At 66.3% G+C, this 18411-nt stretch overlaps 1 protein-coding gene across 2 annotated transcripts in view; it reads right to left on the reverse strand.

The window, feature by feature from the left end:
- Positions 1 to 2281: 2281 nt before the first annotated feature.
- NHEJ1 (non-homologous end joining factor 1) overlaps positions 2282 to 18411 on the reverse strand; it is a 43278-nt gene continuing 27148 nt past the window's right edge. Inside the window, exons 5-7 of one of the 2 annotated variants that reach the window (XM_062578233.1) lie at positions 3452 to 3569; positions 3080 to 3183; positions 2282 to 2739 (exon numbers count right to left, since the gene is read on the reverse strand). In XM_062578233.1, coding sequence (XP_062434217.1) covers positions 2659 to 2739; positions 3080 to 3183; positions 3452 to 3569 — 303 coding nt within the window. In that variant the 3' untranslated portion in view covers positions 2282 to 2658. Of the gene's footprint in view, positions 2740 to 2977; positions 3184 to 3451; positions 3570 to 18411 lie in introns of those variants that run through there. The other variant, XM_062578232.1, reaches the window with a different exon arrangement.

Below are 18411 nucleotides of genomic sequence, written 5' to 3' on the forward strand. Positions count from 1 at the left end.
TTTTTTTTTTTCTTTTCCTTTTCTAAAAATACTTGACAGCGATTGAAAGGTCCCTTTAATCGAGGCCACAGAGCCCTTATTAAGGGCACAGGTCGGGGTGCTGGGCCGTGCCCGGCATAACGGCTTCATTAAACCCTGAGAAAACTAATATTTATGGAATCAAATTTATGGAGGCCGAGGCCGAACTTGTGGCCTTTAATGTGTGTCGGGAGCTCAAATCCAGGCGGCTCCAGGGAGGAGGGGGTGGGGACAGGGCAGGAGACCCCCGAGGGACAGGATGGGACAATGAGTGGTGACACTCCCCAGAGCTGGTGTACTTGGGTGAGGGAGGCCTGGCGACCAGAGCCGTGTGGGTCTGGGGTCCCTGCTCTGGGCTGGTGGGTGGCTGTAGGCCGGGGGAGGTATCAGCAGAGCTATTTCCCCCACTGATGCCTCCAGCCTCCTGCTTTTGTCCAACTCCCCTCCCTGATCCTGCTTCCTCAGCTTCTCTTACCAGCCCTCTCAGCGACCCCTCCGATGCTGCTGTCTGCCCTATACAGCTCTTTGCCACACCACTGCCATGCTTGCCTCCCCGTGGGGACGTGGCAGAAGGGCAGGCCCCACTGTGGGACTCCATTCGTCCCCCCAGAGGCACAGCAGCATGCATGGGAGCAGGGCGAATGAGATGGGCTCTAACTTTGCAGTGGGTCCTTACCCCCGCTCCAGCTCTCCGGGGTGCTCACGGGCTCCCTAGGGCACTCCAGGGGTACTTACTCTGCAGAGGAACAGGGCTCTTGGGCAATGATGACACAGCAACCCTAGGGCTGGACTGGCCCACCTGAGACAAGCATCCTGGGAGAGGTGGAAACGTGGCCTGGGTACAGCTTGCAGCCAGGAGGACCCTGGGGTGCAGATGGCGTTTTGCACCATGCACTCCCCCATCAAGCCCATCAGCCACGGGCACAGGCAGGGTGGGAATCCCCTGTCCTCTCCTATGTGATGTTCCCTCAGCCCCTGAAGGGGACAGAGGAGCCAGATTCCCTCTCTGGGGTCACAGACCTTCCTGTAGGTCATGGCTTGCACAGACCAGCACCAGCCCTGGGCCCTGCAGGGAGTAGGGGGGATCTAGCCTGGAAGAAGCAGTTTCCCCCAGCTACCCCTAGCCGGGACAAGCACCCCAGGAAACAGAGACTGCGTGGGTGGAGGTAGGATTACATCTGGGGACAACCTGGTGGCAGAGACAAGCCCTCCATCATGGGCATACAGCCAAGGGGCTCTGGAGCAGGAGGAAAGAAGATGCATGGAGCAGACAGCTGCCAAGCCCTGCAGAGACCTGCTCCAGCCCTGCCCCATAGCAGGACCTTTCTTGAGGGCAGGGGAGGGTGCAGATAGGGTGCATGTGCCTGGCTGGCAGGCTCAACGCTGCCCGGTAGTGCTGATCCTTGTCAGGAATGCGACACAGTTCCAGCACTTCCACCCAGGAGGACCCACCATGGCTGGGAAAGCCCAGAGAGCCCCAGAGCTCTGTCCACAGAGCCTCCTGCCTCCCTATATGGTTCCCACTGGCCTCCACCATGCCACACACCCCTGTCCTAGAGGTGGCTGCTCCCAGGATGTATTTACACCACGTAAGATGCTAGTGGATGGGAGAAGGCAGGGTACAAGCCAGCTACAGCAAGGGTGGTTGTCAGCACCAGTTCCCCACGGCTTCCCCTTCCCACCACCCACCCTGCCCTGCACACTGCTCCCTCCGAGAGGAAATATAAAAAGCACCAGGCTGCTCTTGCTCTAGGACTAGCCTGCTGCGGCTCAGCAAAGGCCCTTTCATTCCCCTTCCACAGACACAGGGGCTGCTCCGGATGTTTTTGTTTCCCCCTTGCTGCCCGTGAGAGCAGGCACCGTGACCGCAGCCAGCCCAGCCCCAGGGAGCAGGGCACTCAGGGCCATGGGTCCCAGCGCCTGCAGAGTGCAGTGTAGCCTGCCTGGGGCAGCACTGCCAGGCCCTGGCTGCTCTTTTAGGGTCTGGCTTAGGCACAGGAGTGGAGTCCCAGCCCCAGAGAAGGTGCATGGACACAAGGCAGGACGAAGAGAGCAAGCGATGGATGGATGAGGTGTGGAGGGACAAATGTGATGCAAATGTGTCCAGGGAACATCTGTAACTTGCTCTAGGGCATGGGAGCTTTCAGTGCCTTAGTGGCTTGGTTAGCCCCTGCCCCTTAGAGGCACCAGGGGCTGCATACCCCTCCCGATATTGTGGGTCCAGGTGGCACAGAGCAGGAGAAGAGTGAATCTCACCCAGACACAGTCTTTTATTGCAAATCAGTCCTAAATTAGGGTGGGTGGTTGTGTAGCCAAAACCTATCGCATCAACCCCTCAGTATCCCACTAGCCCTGCCCAGGTCCAGCGCTGGCTCCACTGTGGGACAGGCTGGGCACGTGGCAAGCTCTGCACCAGGTAAGAGGCAAAAAAGAGATTCCTGAGACACTGGCAAAGGATAGAGACACCCCATCTTCCTGGCACAGCCCATTGCTGCAGCAGCTTGAGAGCGGAGATTGCCCCGGGCTGGGCCCACTGGGAGAGACAGGAGAGGAGGCAGAGGGCAGAGGACATATGGGTGCTCTGCATGGCCTCTCTCAGATGCTGGGGGAGCAGGGACACTCGAGCTGTGCAGCGATCTTTCAGCTGAACAGCCCCTTCGCCTTCTTCTGCTTGGACTTGGCAACGGGCAGCCGGAGCTTCTGAGCTGGGGAGGAGGCCAGCTGGAAGAAAAGCGGAGGCAGCATCAGACCCCGTGGGGGCTCACGCCGGGCGGATGCGCATGTGCAAGCAGTGATGCCCACCCCAGATGGGCTGCAAACAACACACGTGTGCAACGTGCTCGCATGCTGCCCAACCAGTGTGCACAGACTGGGCACCTAGGTACCAAGCTGGGACCCCCAATATGCCCCAGAGGGGCATCGGGCTGGGATGCAAGGAGAGAAGGGGGGTGCAGGGAGGCCACAGTCAGGGCACCAAGGAGAGTGGGAGCAGGCTGCTCTGTCTTCCTGCCAGCCTGGAAAGCCCCATCCTACCAGAGGGTGTTTCTGGTGCTGAGCTCACCGTGGCTCCCTCGCTGGAAGGGGCTGTCTCATTCTCCTGGGTCTGAGGTGCTGAGTCTGGGTGCCCTGGGTTTTCTCCAGCAGGTGCCAGGACCTCAGCTTCTCCTGGTTCCAGAGACAGGAGAAGCAATTCAGGATTAAGGGAAGCAAGGCCAGGAAGAGGGGCACGTAGCACGGCTCAAGCCCATGCAAGGAACTAGTCCTGGATGGGAGAGCTCAGCCCTTGGGAAGAGAAGGATAGACGGAGGCTGCTGCATGGGATGAGCTGCACCCTGCCAGAGGGTCCTCTCTCACATTCCCCAGGCATGGGGGCCCAACCACCAGGAGAGGGGGCTTTCACACGTTCCCCATTGTGCGGCCAGGAGCTCCTCACCCGAAAGGTGCCGTTTCCGGACCTGCCTGGCCTCTTCCTGTGTCACTGCCACGTAGAGCTGCCGCAGGGTGGTGGCGAACGCCTGCCCATCTCCCGCCCCGCAGATCTGGGGAAGGGCCTGCAGGAGAGACCAGAGGCACCATCACTCCCACCAGCACCAGCGTGGGGAATAACCTGCGAGGAGCCACATCCCACCCTCTCCGAGATAACCCTGCTCTCTCTTGGGAGCAGCACCGCACGCCTGCGGGGACCGACGGCTGCGACGTGCATGACTACAGCACCCTCCAGATCCACGGCTGCAAAGCGAATTCCTGCCGGGCCACCCCAGGCGAGGGAGCCCCGGGTGCCGGGCGGCAGAGAAGGGGCCCAGCACCCTTCTGCCGTCCCCGGCGGTACCGCAGGTCGGGCACCCTCTGCTCCGCGCCGGGGCGGCCGGGCCGAGGCACGCGCAGGGCTCCTGCGCAGCCTGCCCTGCTGGCTCGCTGCTCAGCGCGCGCTTGGCAGGATGCTGCTCCTCCGCAGCTGTGCACACACAGAGGCACGCGCACGTGTGCACGCACCCTCACACCTGCGCCGGCCCGCGGGCCGCCTTCCCATTCAGCAGAGGGCTGCAGAGGCCGGGGCCGGGGCTGCGGCGGGTTGCGAGTCATTCATGAAACGCTGCAGATAAGATCGCACGGGAAGGGCTGCGGCTTCCCCCCGCGGCAGCCGCGCGGAGGCCACGGCTCGCCGATAAGCACAGCAAGCCTCCGGCAGCGGCAGGACCCCGCACACCAGCTGGGGATGGGGACCCTCCGCCTGCCACAGCCACCCCCAGCGACGCCTGCGTGGGCAGCGCAAGCCCCCTCCATGCTCGGTGGCCCCGCGTCGGCCCTTCAGCCGCCCCAGCACAGGGCCCCGGGGATCCTGCAGCTTCCCGGCCGGGAGGCAGGCTCGCAGGGCGATGCCGGAGCCGGGAGGGACGCCCCGCTCCGCAGCCCAGCTCCCGGGCCGTCAGAGCAGCTCCAGGCTCCCCGCGCCCATTTGGCTGGCATCTTTCCTTGGCCAGGTCGGACGTGGGGGAAAGCCCCCTCCTCCTGCCCGGGCCCCCCGCCAGGGCGGCGTGCCGGCGGGATGCCGCTCCGGCCGCGGCGGGCCGTGCCGGTGTGCACAGGGGGCCGCGGTTCCTGTGATGAGGAGGCTGCCAGGCTGGGCCAGCACCATGCCCTGTGGGAGCCTGATGCAACACAGCCAGAGAGCTAATACTCGCCCCAGCTCGGCTCAGCCTCTCCCATCACCTGGATGATGGGACACAACCGGTCCCCAGCGGCAGCACAGGGCAGGCAGTAATGGGGGTTGGAGAGTGACGGAAGAGGGTGCTTGTGCAGGGGTGTGAAAATGCATGTGTGCACCAGAGAGTGCGGCTGTGCAGGGGCAAGTGTGCCACTGTACACGTGCGTGTGCACAAGTGGCCGTGCTTATGGGTAGGTGAGCATATATGTGCGTGTGCAGGGGCGGCTGTAGCAGTGTGTAGGTGAGCGTGGTTATGTGTGCATGCGCCTGTGTGGTTGGTTGCGTGTGTGCGTGCGTGTGTGTGTGTGTGCCAAAGGTCTGCACACTAATCTCTGCTCTGCTCCACACCCAGACCACAGGAGAACAAAGTGTAACAGATAAGGCCAGTTCCTCTGCGGGCCAGGGGAGCGGGGAGGGGACAGGGACACCCAGACCCACTCAAGGCCAGAGTCCAAAGCCTGAGCCTGGCTTCCCAGTGGCAGAAAGGGCACGCCGAGACCCCCCCCCCCGGTGCTCCGTGCGGGGACGGGGAGGGAAGGCAGAGCTGACACCAGCGCGGTTTGACTGCTGCCCGAACAGGGACCCCCGCAGGTCTCAGCCCTCCTGCCTGGGGCGGGCTGGAGCGCATCCCTGCTCTGCTGGGATGGGCACGGAGGGCCCCTCAGCGGCAGGGCACACGTGCCACTTTGGGGACAGCTGCTTTGGGGCATGGGGACCAGGGGCTAGAAGCCAGGCTGGTATCCTGGCCCAAGGCACCTGGGCACGGCGGGAAGGACAGGGCAGCAGAGTGAAGAGACCTTGGCCCTGCAGGGAGACTCCCTGCCGGCCCCTCTGCCAGCCCTGCAGCCCACGCCTGGCTCTGCCCTGAACTCCCCCGTCTCGGGGTGCTCAGCCAGCCCCATCACCGCTGGCCCCACAGCCAAGCGGGGCTGGCCCAGAGCCTGCCATGGGGCAGGCACCGGGATGGCAGCAGGGGCTTGTTGCCCCTGCTCCCCGCCGTTCCCAGGGCAGGCGAGTGCGGGGGGCAGCCGCGAGCCGCGGCGGCGGGGGCTGTGCCGTGCGGGGAGCGCACCCGCTTCGCTTCTCCTCCGTGGTCGCACAGCAGGGGCAGCCCCGCATCTCCCCCACCTCTGCTCTGTGGTGCTCCGGGGCCAGCTGCTGTGCAAGACCTCCCGTGCCCCTGCCCGCTGCCACAGGAGGGAGCGACGCTCTGGGCCGAGCGCCCTGCTGGCATCCCGGGGATTGCTTGCCACTGGGCAAACACGCAGTTCAGTGCCTCTTTGCCCTGCCTCCAGGCTGCCAGCTACACTGGCCCATCACCAGGTCCCCATCACCATGGCCCAGGAAGGAGGAGGGATGCTGAGCACTTTACCCACCACTAGGATGCTCATGTCTTGCCCTGGACATCTCCGTCCCACAGGGCCAGGATTATTCCCGAGCTGGCAAGAGCAGTGTCCGAAGACAGAAAGGCGACTGCACTTCAAAGGCAGCAGAGGGGCTGGCAACGGGTGGCCCGACACAGCCCAGATCAAAGGCACAAGCTGGAGTCATAATTCAGAGAAAAGCAAACAGCAGCTCCCAGGAAAGCCGGGCACGGTGGAGCAGCGAGCAAAGTGTACCAGATAGCGCTGCGCGGGTCAATGCCCCGGGCGGGCGGGAGAGCCCCCGCCGAGGCACCCGGCCCGCGGTGCTGCTGCCCACCGCTCCCACTGGCAAGAGGTCCCCCGAAAGGCCAGGGTGCAAACTGGGAATCAGCAGCCGCCTCCGGCACTGAGCCGGGAGGCAGAGGGAGCCGGCGGCCCCGGAGCGGGAACGGCAGGGCCGTGCCACGCAGCCCTGCAGCCAAGCCGGTTTGTAACCAGACTCAGCGATGTTTCCCTGCAGAGCCGGGACTCAGCAGGCAGCAGAGCATGCTGTGCCAGCCACCGGCCACCTGATGGCCCCGGAGGATGGGAGGGACAAGGAGGCATCCCCCCCCTCCCCAGGTGCCAGTGGCTTCCCCTCCCTGCTTGCTGCGTGGGCCGTGGGCCCGGCGCATCCCCCACCTGAGCCCTGTTATGGCCAACTCGCTGCCCCGCCGCGCCTCCAGCCCTGTCCCTCAGCTACTTGTTTTTCTCCATTACTAGTCTCCAGGGTAAACACGAGGGCCAGGGAGCAGCGCGGGCGCAGAGCGCAGCCCGGGGAAGGCGCCGGCACGGCAGAGCCCAGCGAGCCCCCAGCTCCCGGCCGGGATCGCCCGCGCCGGCGAGCGGGGGTTGCCCCGCGTGTTATGACTACCTGGCTGCAAGGCCAAGCGCGATGCCTGGTATCAGGAGCGCCTCAAGGCTGCGGCGTGGGCCCCGCAGCACGCCCCGAGCCGGGCGATTAGCCGGGCTGGGCGATATCGAGCGCATCCGGGGTCGCTCGCCGTGTTCGGGGCATGCTGCCCTCCCTCCATCCACGTCCCTTCGCCCGGAGGAGACGGTGGTTTCGCCGTCCTCTCGACAGCACGACTGGGAGGGTCACGTCCCGCAGCGGGGCACCGTGCCACCGATGCAGAAGCATCGCCTTCCCCCGGCACCGGCTGGGAGCGGGTTCGCAGGCTGGCCGGACCACGCGGGGCCCCCGCGCCGGTGCCAGCCACCAGAGTCTAAATCGGTCGTGCTCAAAGCTGGGGACTGACCCTTTCATTATCACACCAGACGTTCGAAGCGGTTACCAGCGTTCTTCGCTACAAATCCCACATTCCTATTTTTTAATATATTTTTAACTGGAAAACACAGCGAACGGGGCCTGTTTGGAAATTACAGCCTGGCTGCTGTGGCTTGTATGTCAGATCTGCCCACATTCCCGCGGCCAGCCTCAGCACATGCTCCGCAGGGGCACACTTAATAATTCCTGCCGGGGCCGGGAGCCAAGGGCTGTGGGCGGGGGGCACATGGCTTCCCCGGCTCGCCCCGCCGGCGGGCTCCGCGCAAGCGGCGTGCCGGAGCGGCGGCCGGGGACCGGGGCTGGCGGCGCTGGCGGGACGCGCCGCTGCCCGTGCCGGGAAGGGAGCCGCGCTGGGGCGCGTGCAGCCCGGCGCCCCGCAGCGCACGGCGGCACCCCGTCCGGGCTCCCGCGCTCCCAGCGTTCGCGGGGGGAGCCGGGGCTTCCCGGGCACGGCGCCAGCGCTCCGCGCACCTGGCAGGAAGCGGCCGCGCGGGCCGCGAGAGGCAGCCGGAGGGCTGCCGCGAGGTGACGGGGTCGCCCCGGGCAAGAGCGAGCGGAGAGGCCGGGACAGGCAGCCCGGCACGGCGCGGCGCGGCACGGTGCGGCGCAGCCCGCCGCTCCCCCCAGCCGGCCCTCGGGCCCTGCTGCGGGCGATGTTTTCCTTTCCCCCGACTTTCGGGGCCTTTCCAGCGAGCAAATGTCAGGCGCATAAAGAGCGGCACTGTGAGCGGAAGATGGAGCGAGGACGCCTGCCCGCGTCCCTCCGTGCGCGCTGTCTCGCACTTCATCAAGGCAGCCTTTGCGAGCGAGGCACCCGCTTAACAACCAGCAGTCTATGCTGGCCGGAGACCGCAGCAGCCTGCCTGCCGCTCAATACGCTTTTCTTTTCCCCTTGTGCCGTTTCGGCGGCTTGGGTTACAGCCCTGCTCGCAGACACAGAGCGAAGGGGCGCGCGAGCCGCGGGGGCTCCGCATTGTGTCGCCTCTGCGGCGGGGCGGCTGCAGCTCGCCCGCGCCGGGGGGTCCTGCCCCTGCCCAGCCCTCCCGCAGCCCCTTCCAGGGCTGGATCCAGCGGAGAGGAGGGCCCACAGCAGCCCGGGCGGAGGGCAGGGGAGAGCAGGCGCTCCTGCATCGCGAGCATCGGCCCGTGGGGACCGGCTGCGGCTCGGCAGAGGGGCTGCTGCTGGGAGAGGGGTTCTGGTCCCCCAGCAGCCATGGTCCCCTGCTCATCAAGCTCAGGAGAGCCCTGTGAGAGGCTGGGGATGGCTGCCCGGGGGCTGGGGAGCAGCTGCTGGCTGTACCTCCACTCCGTCCTCGCCAGGAGCACAAGCCCTCCCATTCAGCAGCCCCTGGGGGCAACACTGGGAGAGGGGCAGCTGGAGCTGGATGCCACTTTGGCTTCTAAGAGGAGTTGGGCAAGGAAGAGTGCCCTGAAAAGCAACAGGTCCAGGCAAGCCAAGGCCTGTGAGGACTCGCTGCTGGTTTCCAGGAAGGCAGAGACACAGGCTGGTGGCTCCTATGGGCATCACCTCTGCCAGCTGGGCCCTCCACCAACACAGGGTGCCTCCTGCAACGGCCGAGAGCAGGCAGGACATGTCCTGAGCAAGCCCAGGAGCAAAAGGTGTCAAGACCCACTCACCAGGTCTCCCCTGAGCCCAGCAGCTCCCAGGAGGGACGGCTCAGGAGCCCCTCTTCTCTGCAAGGAAGTTGGGTGGCTCACGCTGGATAGTTATTGTAGGGTGGCTCGGCAAAGCTGGACAGCTCACCCGGGTTTGTTATTGTAGGGTTGCTCTGCAAAGCACGCCAGCTCATGCTGGGTTATTATTGTCCGTCCAGGAAAGCTGGACGCATCTCCCTGGTTTGTTATTGTAGGGTTTCTCAGGAAAGCCGGCCAGCTCATCCCGGCTTGTTATTGCTCCCGGCTTACGGGGGGCTGGCCTGGGGCTGCCAGGAAACTTCCTGCAAAGTGGGGTGACGGAAACAGAGCCACACCTGATGAATCACATGGGTGCCGCGCGGAGATAAGGGACAGTGACGGGTGGGATCCCGCACCCCGGCTCCACCCAGCCAAGACAGGCCGCCGGTTCATGGGAACAAGCGCTCGGCGCTCCCCCGAGGCGCGAAGCCCGCGCGCGGCGCCCACCATGCAGACGGCAGCGGCGGGGCAGAGCAGCCCGCAGCCCCCTTGGAAAGCGAAGCCCCGGCTGCAGCGGCAGCCCCGGGATGTGCCGGGAGAAGAGCAGGGGACGATCCCCGCGCCCGCGTCGGAGACGTGGGTTTGCGTGCCAGCGGGCGCTGGGGCAGGCTGGAGGCAGGGGCCGCTCCACCCTGGCGGCTTTGCGGTTCCTCCCAAGCGTGGGTGCACCCGTCCGGGCCCCACGGCATGGCACGGCCACGGGGGCAGCCCCTGGGGACGCTCCCCCCGCTGCCCCATCCTGACCCGAAACTGGAGCAGGAAGCGCTGCTGTGCGGGGCAGAGCGGGGGATGGCAGGGCTAATCCCCCGATTAACTCAGACATCTCCTAGGCTGGGCCCCGACGTGCCCCAACGGCACTGGCACCGCCGCTGGCACAACCACTGAGTCACTGCCACTTCCCCCTGCCCTGGCATGGCCTCTGCCTCACGGCCCTGGCAGCCTGCAGCATGCCTGGCACTGTACCCCAGCCAAGGGGCAGTGCCTGGGAAAGAAGGGTGTCAGGTGTCCCTTCGGGATGGGGACCAGGTGAGTCTGGTGGCAGGTGTCCCCTTTGGCAGTGTCCGGGTGATCCAGGTCCCCAGATGTCCCCTTAAGGAGTGCCCAGATGTGCCAGGTGCCCAGATGTGCCCACAGGATATTACCGATCTGTGTCAGGTGCCCAGCTGTGCCCCTGAGGCATCGCCCAGCTGCGCCAGGTGCCCAGGTGTCCCCCCCGGGCACTGCCCAGCTGCGCAGCCCAGATGTTGGGCGCTGGCCAGGGAGCAGGACTGAGTGTCAGGCGAGCTCTCCGCGCGCGGCAGCGGCGGCGGCAGGAGGCCAGGCTGCGCTGCGAGCACACAGCCCCTTCATTCATGGCAAAAATAGCCCCCCGGGGTGTGGTCCAGCCTGGAAAAGCCCCCTCCAGCCCCGGCCAGCCCATGTTTATTCAGCCCGGGGGACGCGCTGCCCTCCCCCTGCCCATGAGTCCCGCGCTGTCTCTGTGCCAGAGTGGCCGTTCTTGGATGCGGTTCCCCAGCTTCCCCCCCCGGCCAAAACATACAGGCTGGGGTGGGGGGAACGGCAAACCCCTAAAAAGCACCAGGTTTGTCTCCGGGAGGAGCAGCTCCCGGTGATGTCATGAGTTTGCAAGCGGCCACATGAAAGGGACTCGCTGCCCAGGAAATCCACGGGCCCGCGCTCCGGCAGACAAGCCAGTGATTCTTCAGTGGGCCGGGAAGGAAACCTCGGGGAGCCAGAGCCAAGGCTGCCTTTGCCCCAAGGCCAGAGCCTGCTCCCTGCCCCACAGTCCCCCAGGGTCCCTGTCCCTGCCCCACAGCCCCTCTCTCAGTCCCACAGTCCCCAGCATCCCAATCCCTCCCCTAGAGACCCGCTGCATCCCAATCCCTGCCCCAAAACCCCGAGGGCCCCAGTTCCTATTCCACAGTCCCCAGGACACCACTTACCGCCCCAAGGTCTCCAGCATCCCAGTTCCTGCCCCCTGGCCCCTGACCCTCCCTCTGCGCGGCAGCGGAGGGCAGCACCCCCAATCCCACGCTGCTCCATCAGGCTCGGAGCGGCGGGTGATTTAGGGCCAGGCGGTGCTGCCGGCCGACATCACGGATGCAGCAGGGCAGGGGATTCTCTTTCGCGAGGGATTACGCTGGGGACAGCTGGGAACACACAGACGGGGCCCCCTCCCCAAGAGCCGGCTGGGGTCTCGCCCCGCTACGGCGGGCACGGCAGACAGCAGGCTCTGAAACCAAATCTGCTGCCACGGGCCTCCCGTCGCCGCTTCCCGCGGGTGCGGGGCGCAGGCTGCAGTGCCGGGGCAGACGGGGAGTCCCTGCCTCGGGCCTCCTCCCCACGTGCGGAGGCACCGCTGCGCTTCGGCCCACCCCCCAGGCCCCAGCTCTGCACCCCCCGCAGCGGGCCGCCTGTCTCCTCCCGGCCAGCCGAGCGCACGGGAGCGGGTGTCGGAGCCCCAGGCCCTGCCCCGCCACTGCAGCGACCCGGGCAGAGCGCCGGAGGGGAAGCGAAGATCAAGGACTTTTCGGCTTCACCCCTCCAGGCTCCCCAGAGCCTCACTCGCACATTTTAAGGGGCTGCAAGCGTCCGGCCAGTCACCTGCAGCCCCGTCTTGGCGAAAGGGGTGGCTCTGCGCGGACCTCGGCCGCGGCCCGCGCCGCCTCCCGGGCGCCGGAAGGGCTGGGTAGGGCCGCGGGGCATCTCGCTCCTGCCGGGACCCACGTCCGGCCTCGGCTGCCCCGGCTCTGCAGCGCTGGGCTCACGGAGCGGAGGGAGCCCCGGGGCAGCGCAGGGGCTTGCAGGGCCCTTCCCGCTGCCCCCGGGGCAGGGGGGTGCTTGCTCCCGCGGGCCCCGTCCGGGCGACAAAGCAGCGGCTCAGGCTCCATGGCTGCCAATCAGGCACCTTTCACCGGAGCTAAAAATGCACTTCCAGAAGGAAAACAAAATAAAAACACAAAACAAAACAGAGAGGTGAAAAATTCCTTGACATTTCTCTCCTGCGAGTCCCCAGGGCCAGCAGAGAGGCGAGAGCCCCCGGAGTTTGTCAGGCAAACACTTTCACACCCTCGGCCACGCTCGGCACGCTGCCGCTGGAATGCCAAATATATATTTAAGCCCTGCTCATCAAAGGAGCCTGTTCGGAGTCGGTCTCGGGCAACGTGCATGTGGGTTTGGCCCAGAGTGAAAACCAGAGATGCTGAGAACATTTCTTGGGGATGGGAGAAAGTGCAAGCGCCCACGGAGACGCGCGCGCGCGGCGGCGCAGGGGATAAACGGCAGCCTTCAAGGTCATGTGTCTGCAAGGCCGTGGGCTGGGCACGGGGTACCTGCCCGCTCGGCGCGCTCGCTCTTATCAGCTCCCGTCGCGCAGCCGGGTGGGGATGTTTAGGCTGGACCCGGGCCAGCGGCGGTTCTGCATTCCTGCGCGCTATAAACCTAGTCAAAGCTAAAGGAGCTCGGCCAGCACAGCCAGGGTCCAGGGAGACGAGCAGGAAGCGACGCTCTGGGAGAGGACGAGCCTGCGGGGCCGCGGCGCGAGGGCGGGGGGGATCGCGGGGCTGGCCCGGGCGGCGCGCGCCGCGAGAAGCGGTACCTCCGTCCCCGGAGGTGACAGGTCAGGCAGGCCGGGGGCTGGCCGGGGGCCGGAGGCGGTGCGGCCAGGAGGGATCGCCGCCGCGAGCAAAGCGAGCGCGCCGCCGGCGCTGTGAAATCACGCATTACGCGCCTGTCGCCCGCGGCAGGACCTGTCCGTCAGGCCGCCGGCGAGCCGGGCGCTGCGCGCTCTGGTTACGGCCCGGGGAACGCCGCCTCGAGAGGCAGCGCCGGCCTGGCACCGACCCCGCGCAGCCGTGCCCCGGGTTCATCTCCAGGTGAGCGCCCGGAGCGCTGGCCCGCGGCTCGCGTTTCAGGCACCTGCTGCTAATAAAACACCCTGTCGGGGCATCTTCGCCCTCCCGTCTGCTCTCGGCACCCCTGCAGCGCTGTGGGGAAGGGGAGCGCAGGGCGGTGGGAGAGCGGCGGGCAGCGGCCCGGCCCCCTCTCGCCCCACGCCGCGGCCCTGCGCCCGGCGAGCAGCCGTCCCGCCGCGGGCTGCAACGCCCATCCCTCGCTGCGTCGCGGCGCCCAGGCCGCGCGGCGCTCGGGGCGACGGTCACGCCGGCGCCTCCGCGGTGACGGGCCTTTTACGCGTGGCTACGAGGGAAATAACACCCACCCCGGCACCAGGCCTGGAGAGCAGCCAGGATTTTTCCCTCTTGACGTGCTGACGTTTCCTCCCCGGTCCTGAACCCCTGCTTTGCTCTGGTGGCTTTAGCCTTTGAGGCTTGGCCCTCTCCATTCTCATGCCCGCTCTCCAGCCCCCTGCCCGCTCTCCGTTCGGGGCTGCCTTGCTCCGAGGGGCTTCACCCACATCTGCCTCCTCCTGCCAGCAGAACTGTGGCCTCTGGCCAAGCACACGCTTTCCTTAAAAGGCTCTCCGTTCTCATCCATATTTGTATAACCAGATTTTCTCTTCCATGGAGCATCACTCATCATCATCACTGCTGCAAAACAAGGTCCTAAGAAGCACCCAGGCCCCCTTTATCCACGACAAACACCATGTGCTCACAGTCACTTTCTCCTGGACCAGCACCACCACTTTCCATTCCAGCAACTCGTTTATCCTTAATAAGATGCTCCAGTATTTGCTGTCTTCTACAGAGCATCAGGCTAGAAAATCCTCCTACATAGCTTAAAGACCCTTCTGTGATGTTTTGGTCCTGGTGGCTCCTGTTGGGTCTTCAGGTTGACCCTGCCCAACTCCTGCTGTCCCCTTTTCCCCACGTCAGCTCCTTTGCAGTTGCCATCCCCTGTGCTGCTCTCTGCCAGTCTTGAAGACACAGTATTTTTCCGAAGGAAGGAGGGCTCAGCAAGCCAGCCCAAACGTGCTCCTTGCTGTGCTCCCCGCTGCTAGGCCCCAGAGGGGTCCAGAGCCGCTGGGCCTCGAGCAGAGGAGACCACCTCCCTCCCCAGCCATGACTCACTGGGGTCTCAGGGAAGAGGGGAGCATTGCAGACCCTCCTGCACTGCCATCAGCTGCCGCCATCTCAAAACATGAGCCCGTGGCTGGAAGACACAGCAGTGCCACTCGGGAAGCTGTTTCGTTGCTCACCAACAGCACCAGCTCCTCCAGCCACCCAGAGACGACCAAGGAAAGAAGGGTGCCCTCGAATCCCCCTGAGCGGCAGAAATGCTCCAAATGCCTCGAAACTCAAAACACAACAGTCAAAGTGGATGTCAGCACTGAGCGGAGGACTGGGCTGCGTGGGGCCCCCATCCCGCTGGGGACCTTGGGGTTAGGATCACCTCACCCTGCCCTGGGCTGGCTCCCCCGCGCCGGCGCCGACGGCTCGGTGCCTCCTAGCCCGCTGCACATCCGCCGTCTCGGCCCCGAGCAGGAGAGCAGGAATCAATTAGAGGGCTGGCAAAGGCAGGGCTCCTCCAGGGCTGGCGAGCGGCACCGGCTCCAGCGGCCGCAGAGCAGCGCTCGAGCGCACGTGGCACCAGGGCCAGGCAGCTCCCGGGCCGTCTCCGTGCATCCGGCCTGAGCCCCGGCTTGGGCTGAGCCCACCCCACCTCTGCCGCTGCCGGCCCTCGAACCCCTCCCCCGGGAAAGCAGATGTACAAATGGCTCATGGGGGAGACACATGGGAACCACTTGAAAGCCATGGTATGAAAGCGCTGGTAAACCAGGGCCACTCCTCTGCTCCTCCAGCTCCAGCGCTATTTATAGTGCTCCTGGTGCCCGCCCGGGGGGGCTCCATCCCCGGGGCGCAGCCTTCTGCCAAACCAGCCATCGTCTCCTCCGCGCAGCTCCCAGGCCCCCCAGCAAGGTCCGCAAAAGGCCCCAGACCCACGTGATAGTCAAGGTACTCTAGGGTGGGCTCTCCTTGCCCTCTAGGAGCCCAGCCAGCCCCACGGCGCGGCGGCATCAGCCTCTCTGGGAGAGGGCAGCTGCCCTGCTCCAGGCCGGGCTGCTCCCAGCACCCTCGGACATCCAGCACGTAGAGCAGGAGCGTACACGCATATGGAGCCCACTATGCCAGCCTGGAGACACGAGAGACCCCACCAAGCCGTGATCCCTTCCTGGAGCTCCAGCATTAGCAACCCAAGCGTCTGCGGCCAGGCTGGAGGAGACATCCCTGCTCTCTCCAGCCTCCAAGCAGCAGCCGGATGGGAAGGCAGGGGGAGACTTGCCTCAGGCTCTTTGGCTGGTTTTCATGTTGCACGAGAGGGGATCAGGTTTCCGCCCCATGTCCTGGTAGCTGACACCTCCTGGGCATTTGCAGGGACTTCCTGAGCCGCTGCAGGCAGAAGAAAGTTGAGGGTGTGATGGTGAAATGTGTTTTTGGCAACCCACACCTTGCCAGGGCTGTGGGGACAGATACCGGCCCCCCGGTGACGGGCAGTCACAGCAGCCAGGCACCGCGGGGGGCTGCCACCCCTCCGCCAGCCTCCGCAGCAGCGCGCGTGCGGACGCCCACGGCAGCACCCTGCCCTGCCAGCAGCAGCTGGGGCTCCAGCTGGGCACGCAGCTCAATGCCGAGTCGTGCACCGATGGCCGGAACGGGGGCCCAGGAGTCCGGGGAACAAACATGGCGGCAAGCCCACGCCTCGCTCCCCGGAGCAGCGGTGCGGGGGCTCTCGGCCTCCCCCCGGGCAGGCCGGGGAGGATGCCACACGCGCGAGCATCCCCGGGCAGCCGCAGCCGCGGCGGTGCGAGCAGGCTGGTGCAGAGCAGGTGCTCGCTGCCGGCGCTCCCCTGCCACCAGCCCCAGAGCAGCCAGACTTATTCCCTGAATATGTGGCCACTGGGGGGGGGGGGAGGCTTGGGGGGGCTCTGCCAGCCCCATCTGCCCTCCCGCCCCATGCACGGTCCGTGTCCCACCGCCCCCCTCGGTGGCCGCCGGGGCTGCCGCGGGCCCGACACCAGTGACGGGAACAGAGCCCTCCTGGACCGTCTCCGGCACCCGCCAGCCCTGATTACTGGCCCCGAGCGGACCCAAGTCTTTCCTTCCTCAACCACAGAGGGAAAAGTTTCCAAATTAAAAACCTAAAACTGGCAACAAGGTGCCCATGGCAGGAACCTTTTAAACTGGCCATTAAAGTTTATAAGTTAGACGGGCACCAAAAGCGAACGCCGAGCTGCAGGAAAACAGCCGCTCCTCCTCGGGCAGCCTAACCACGGCTCTCCCCAAAGCCGCAGGGCTGACGTCACGGCATGACTTCACCCGGCACCCACCGCCCGCCAGCCCCAGCCCCGTGTTTACCCCTGCCCGTCCCCGCCGCGGGCCCTCGCCGCCCGCTCTCCCTTTGAGGTCAGCAGCCCGGGGCCTGGCGAGGAAAAGAGCAGAAAGCAAGAAAGCAAACCTCAGCGCCCACAAGGCGGGCTGCAAAACACGGAGCCCCGGCGGCGGGCTCCGGCCCGGCCCTGCCGCCGAGCCCCGCCGCCGGCTCCGTCGCCTCCTTCCCGCCCCGGAGCCGCTCGGCCCCGGGGCGGCAGCGCGGAGCCGGGGTCCCGGCTGGGCGCAGGGCAGCCAGCCCCGGAGCGATGCACCGTGCCGCCCGAGAGGAGCTGTCGGCTGGGGGAGCTTCAGGCCTGGCGGAAACACCAGCACCGGGTGCCCGGGCTCTGGGCACTGCCGGGGTGGCACCGTTGCCTCCCCCTCCCCTTGCCACCGCCCGGGCACCGGGGCTCCAGGCTGCTTGAATCACCGCCGGGCTCGGGCAGGTCTTGCAGGCGCGCGCAGGGCACCGGTTTGCTTCGCACGGTGGGGCGGCAGCGCAGAGAGCCGGCAGGCAGCGATGCTGGGAGAGCCCTGCCTGCCTCGGGAGGGTCGCTGCGGCTGTCTGCAGAGCGCCGGAGCAGCCGGGGGATAACGCCAGGCTCTGCAGACCCTGCGCAAAGCGACCGTGGCAAGCCGTGAGCTCCAACGGGCCCGACCGCCGCGCTCAGTTTGCAGGCGCACGTTGCCAAAAAAACAGGTGAGAGCCACAAAAGCCACCCGGGTTCACACGGGGGTGGCGAGGGAAAGGCCCGCGGCTTCACGGCCACCCGGCCGCCCTCCGCGAGGCCAATGTGGAGACGCTGCCCTGCGGGCAAGGCGCTGGACAGAGCGGGCTGGGAAAGCCACCGTCCCCATCCGCCGACGGTCGGAGCCGCCCGCCGCCCGCCGCCACCCCCGCCAGAGGTCTGTGGGCTGCATTTATAGCCTCGGCCACAGGCCCTGGCCACAGAGAGCCCTTGTCCCCTGGACCGCACGATGCTCGGGAGCGCCTCCGGGAGCGGGGAGCTGGGCCGACCGCCTCCGCGCCCCGCCGGGCCGGCGCGCGGGGCACGCACGCAGCCTGCGCGCGCCTCCCCGCCGGCTCCGGTCGATGGGGAAGCACAAGGAAAATGCACGCACAGCCGCACACCCGCACACACACACACCGGGGCAGCCTCTGCAAACAACTGCTCGTTAAGTTAAAATTAAACTCTGCACAAATATTGACCTTTGGAGGGGACACAAACTCTGCCGATATATTTACCAGCTTTATAAACGGGCCTGACCACGGCGCCCTATACGCCGAGCCGGCGGAGACGCGGGCTGCGGAGGGACCCCGACGGAGCCTGCCCCCGCTCGGGGCAAGGCCGCCGGGCGCAGGGCGGGAGGATGGACCCAGCCCCCTTCTCCCCCCCGCCCCGAGCCGCGGCGCGGGTGCCGGGCAGCCGGCGGGTGGCAGACCGCCCCGGGGCGGGCTGGGGAAGGGCCCGGGGGTCCCAAAGCCGCCCCTCGCCGGCCGCCCGCCCCGGTTCTCCGCAGGAGCGGATGCCCGCGCCGGCAGAGGCAGCAGGAGCTGACCGCGCACGGCCGCCGCTGCGCACGGCTGGCGGAGGGGGGCACGCACCCAGCAGACGCGACCGCCGCGCCGAGAGCGGCCCCGACGGCGGGCGCAAGGCTGCCGCCCGCGCCGGCCGCCCCGGCCCCGGCCTGGGAAGCAGGTACAAGGAGGGAGGAGAGCGCTGCGCATACAGCAGGGGATGCCCAAGCTCCGGCTCTCGGAAACACTGAATAGAGTCTTATTCAGGCCGATGTAAAACACTGTTAAAACACACAAAAATCCTTTGAGTAATGGGCGAGCGGGAAAGAGGCATCTATAATTAACAGTAACTGTTCGAGACGGTCGCTGCCCAGAGACGTGTACTGTGCAAAACCACTTGAAAAGGCCCCGTCTGAAAGGCGAAGCCTGGGGTTTTTCAAGAAGCCCGTCATGTA

This window comes from Rhea pennata, chromosome 6 (assembly GCF_028389875.1).
Source record: "Rhea pennata isolate bPtePen1 chromosome 6, bPtePen1.pri, whole genome shotgun sequence".
Lineage (NCBI taxonomy): Eukaryota > Metazoa > Chordata > Aves > Rheiformes > Rheidae > Rhea > Rhea pennata.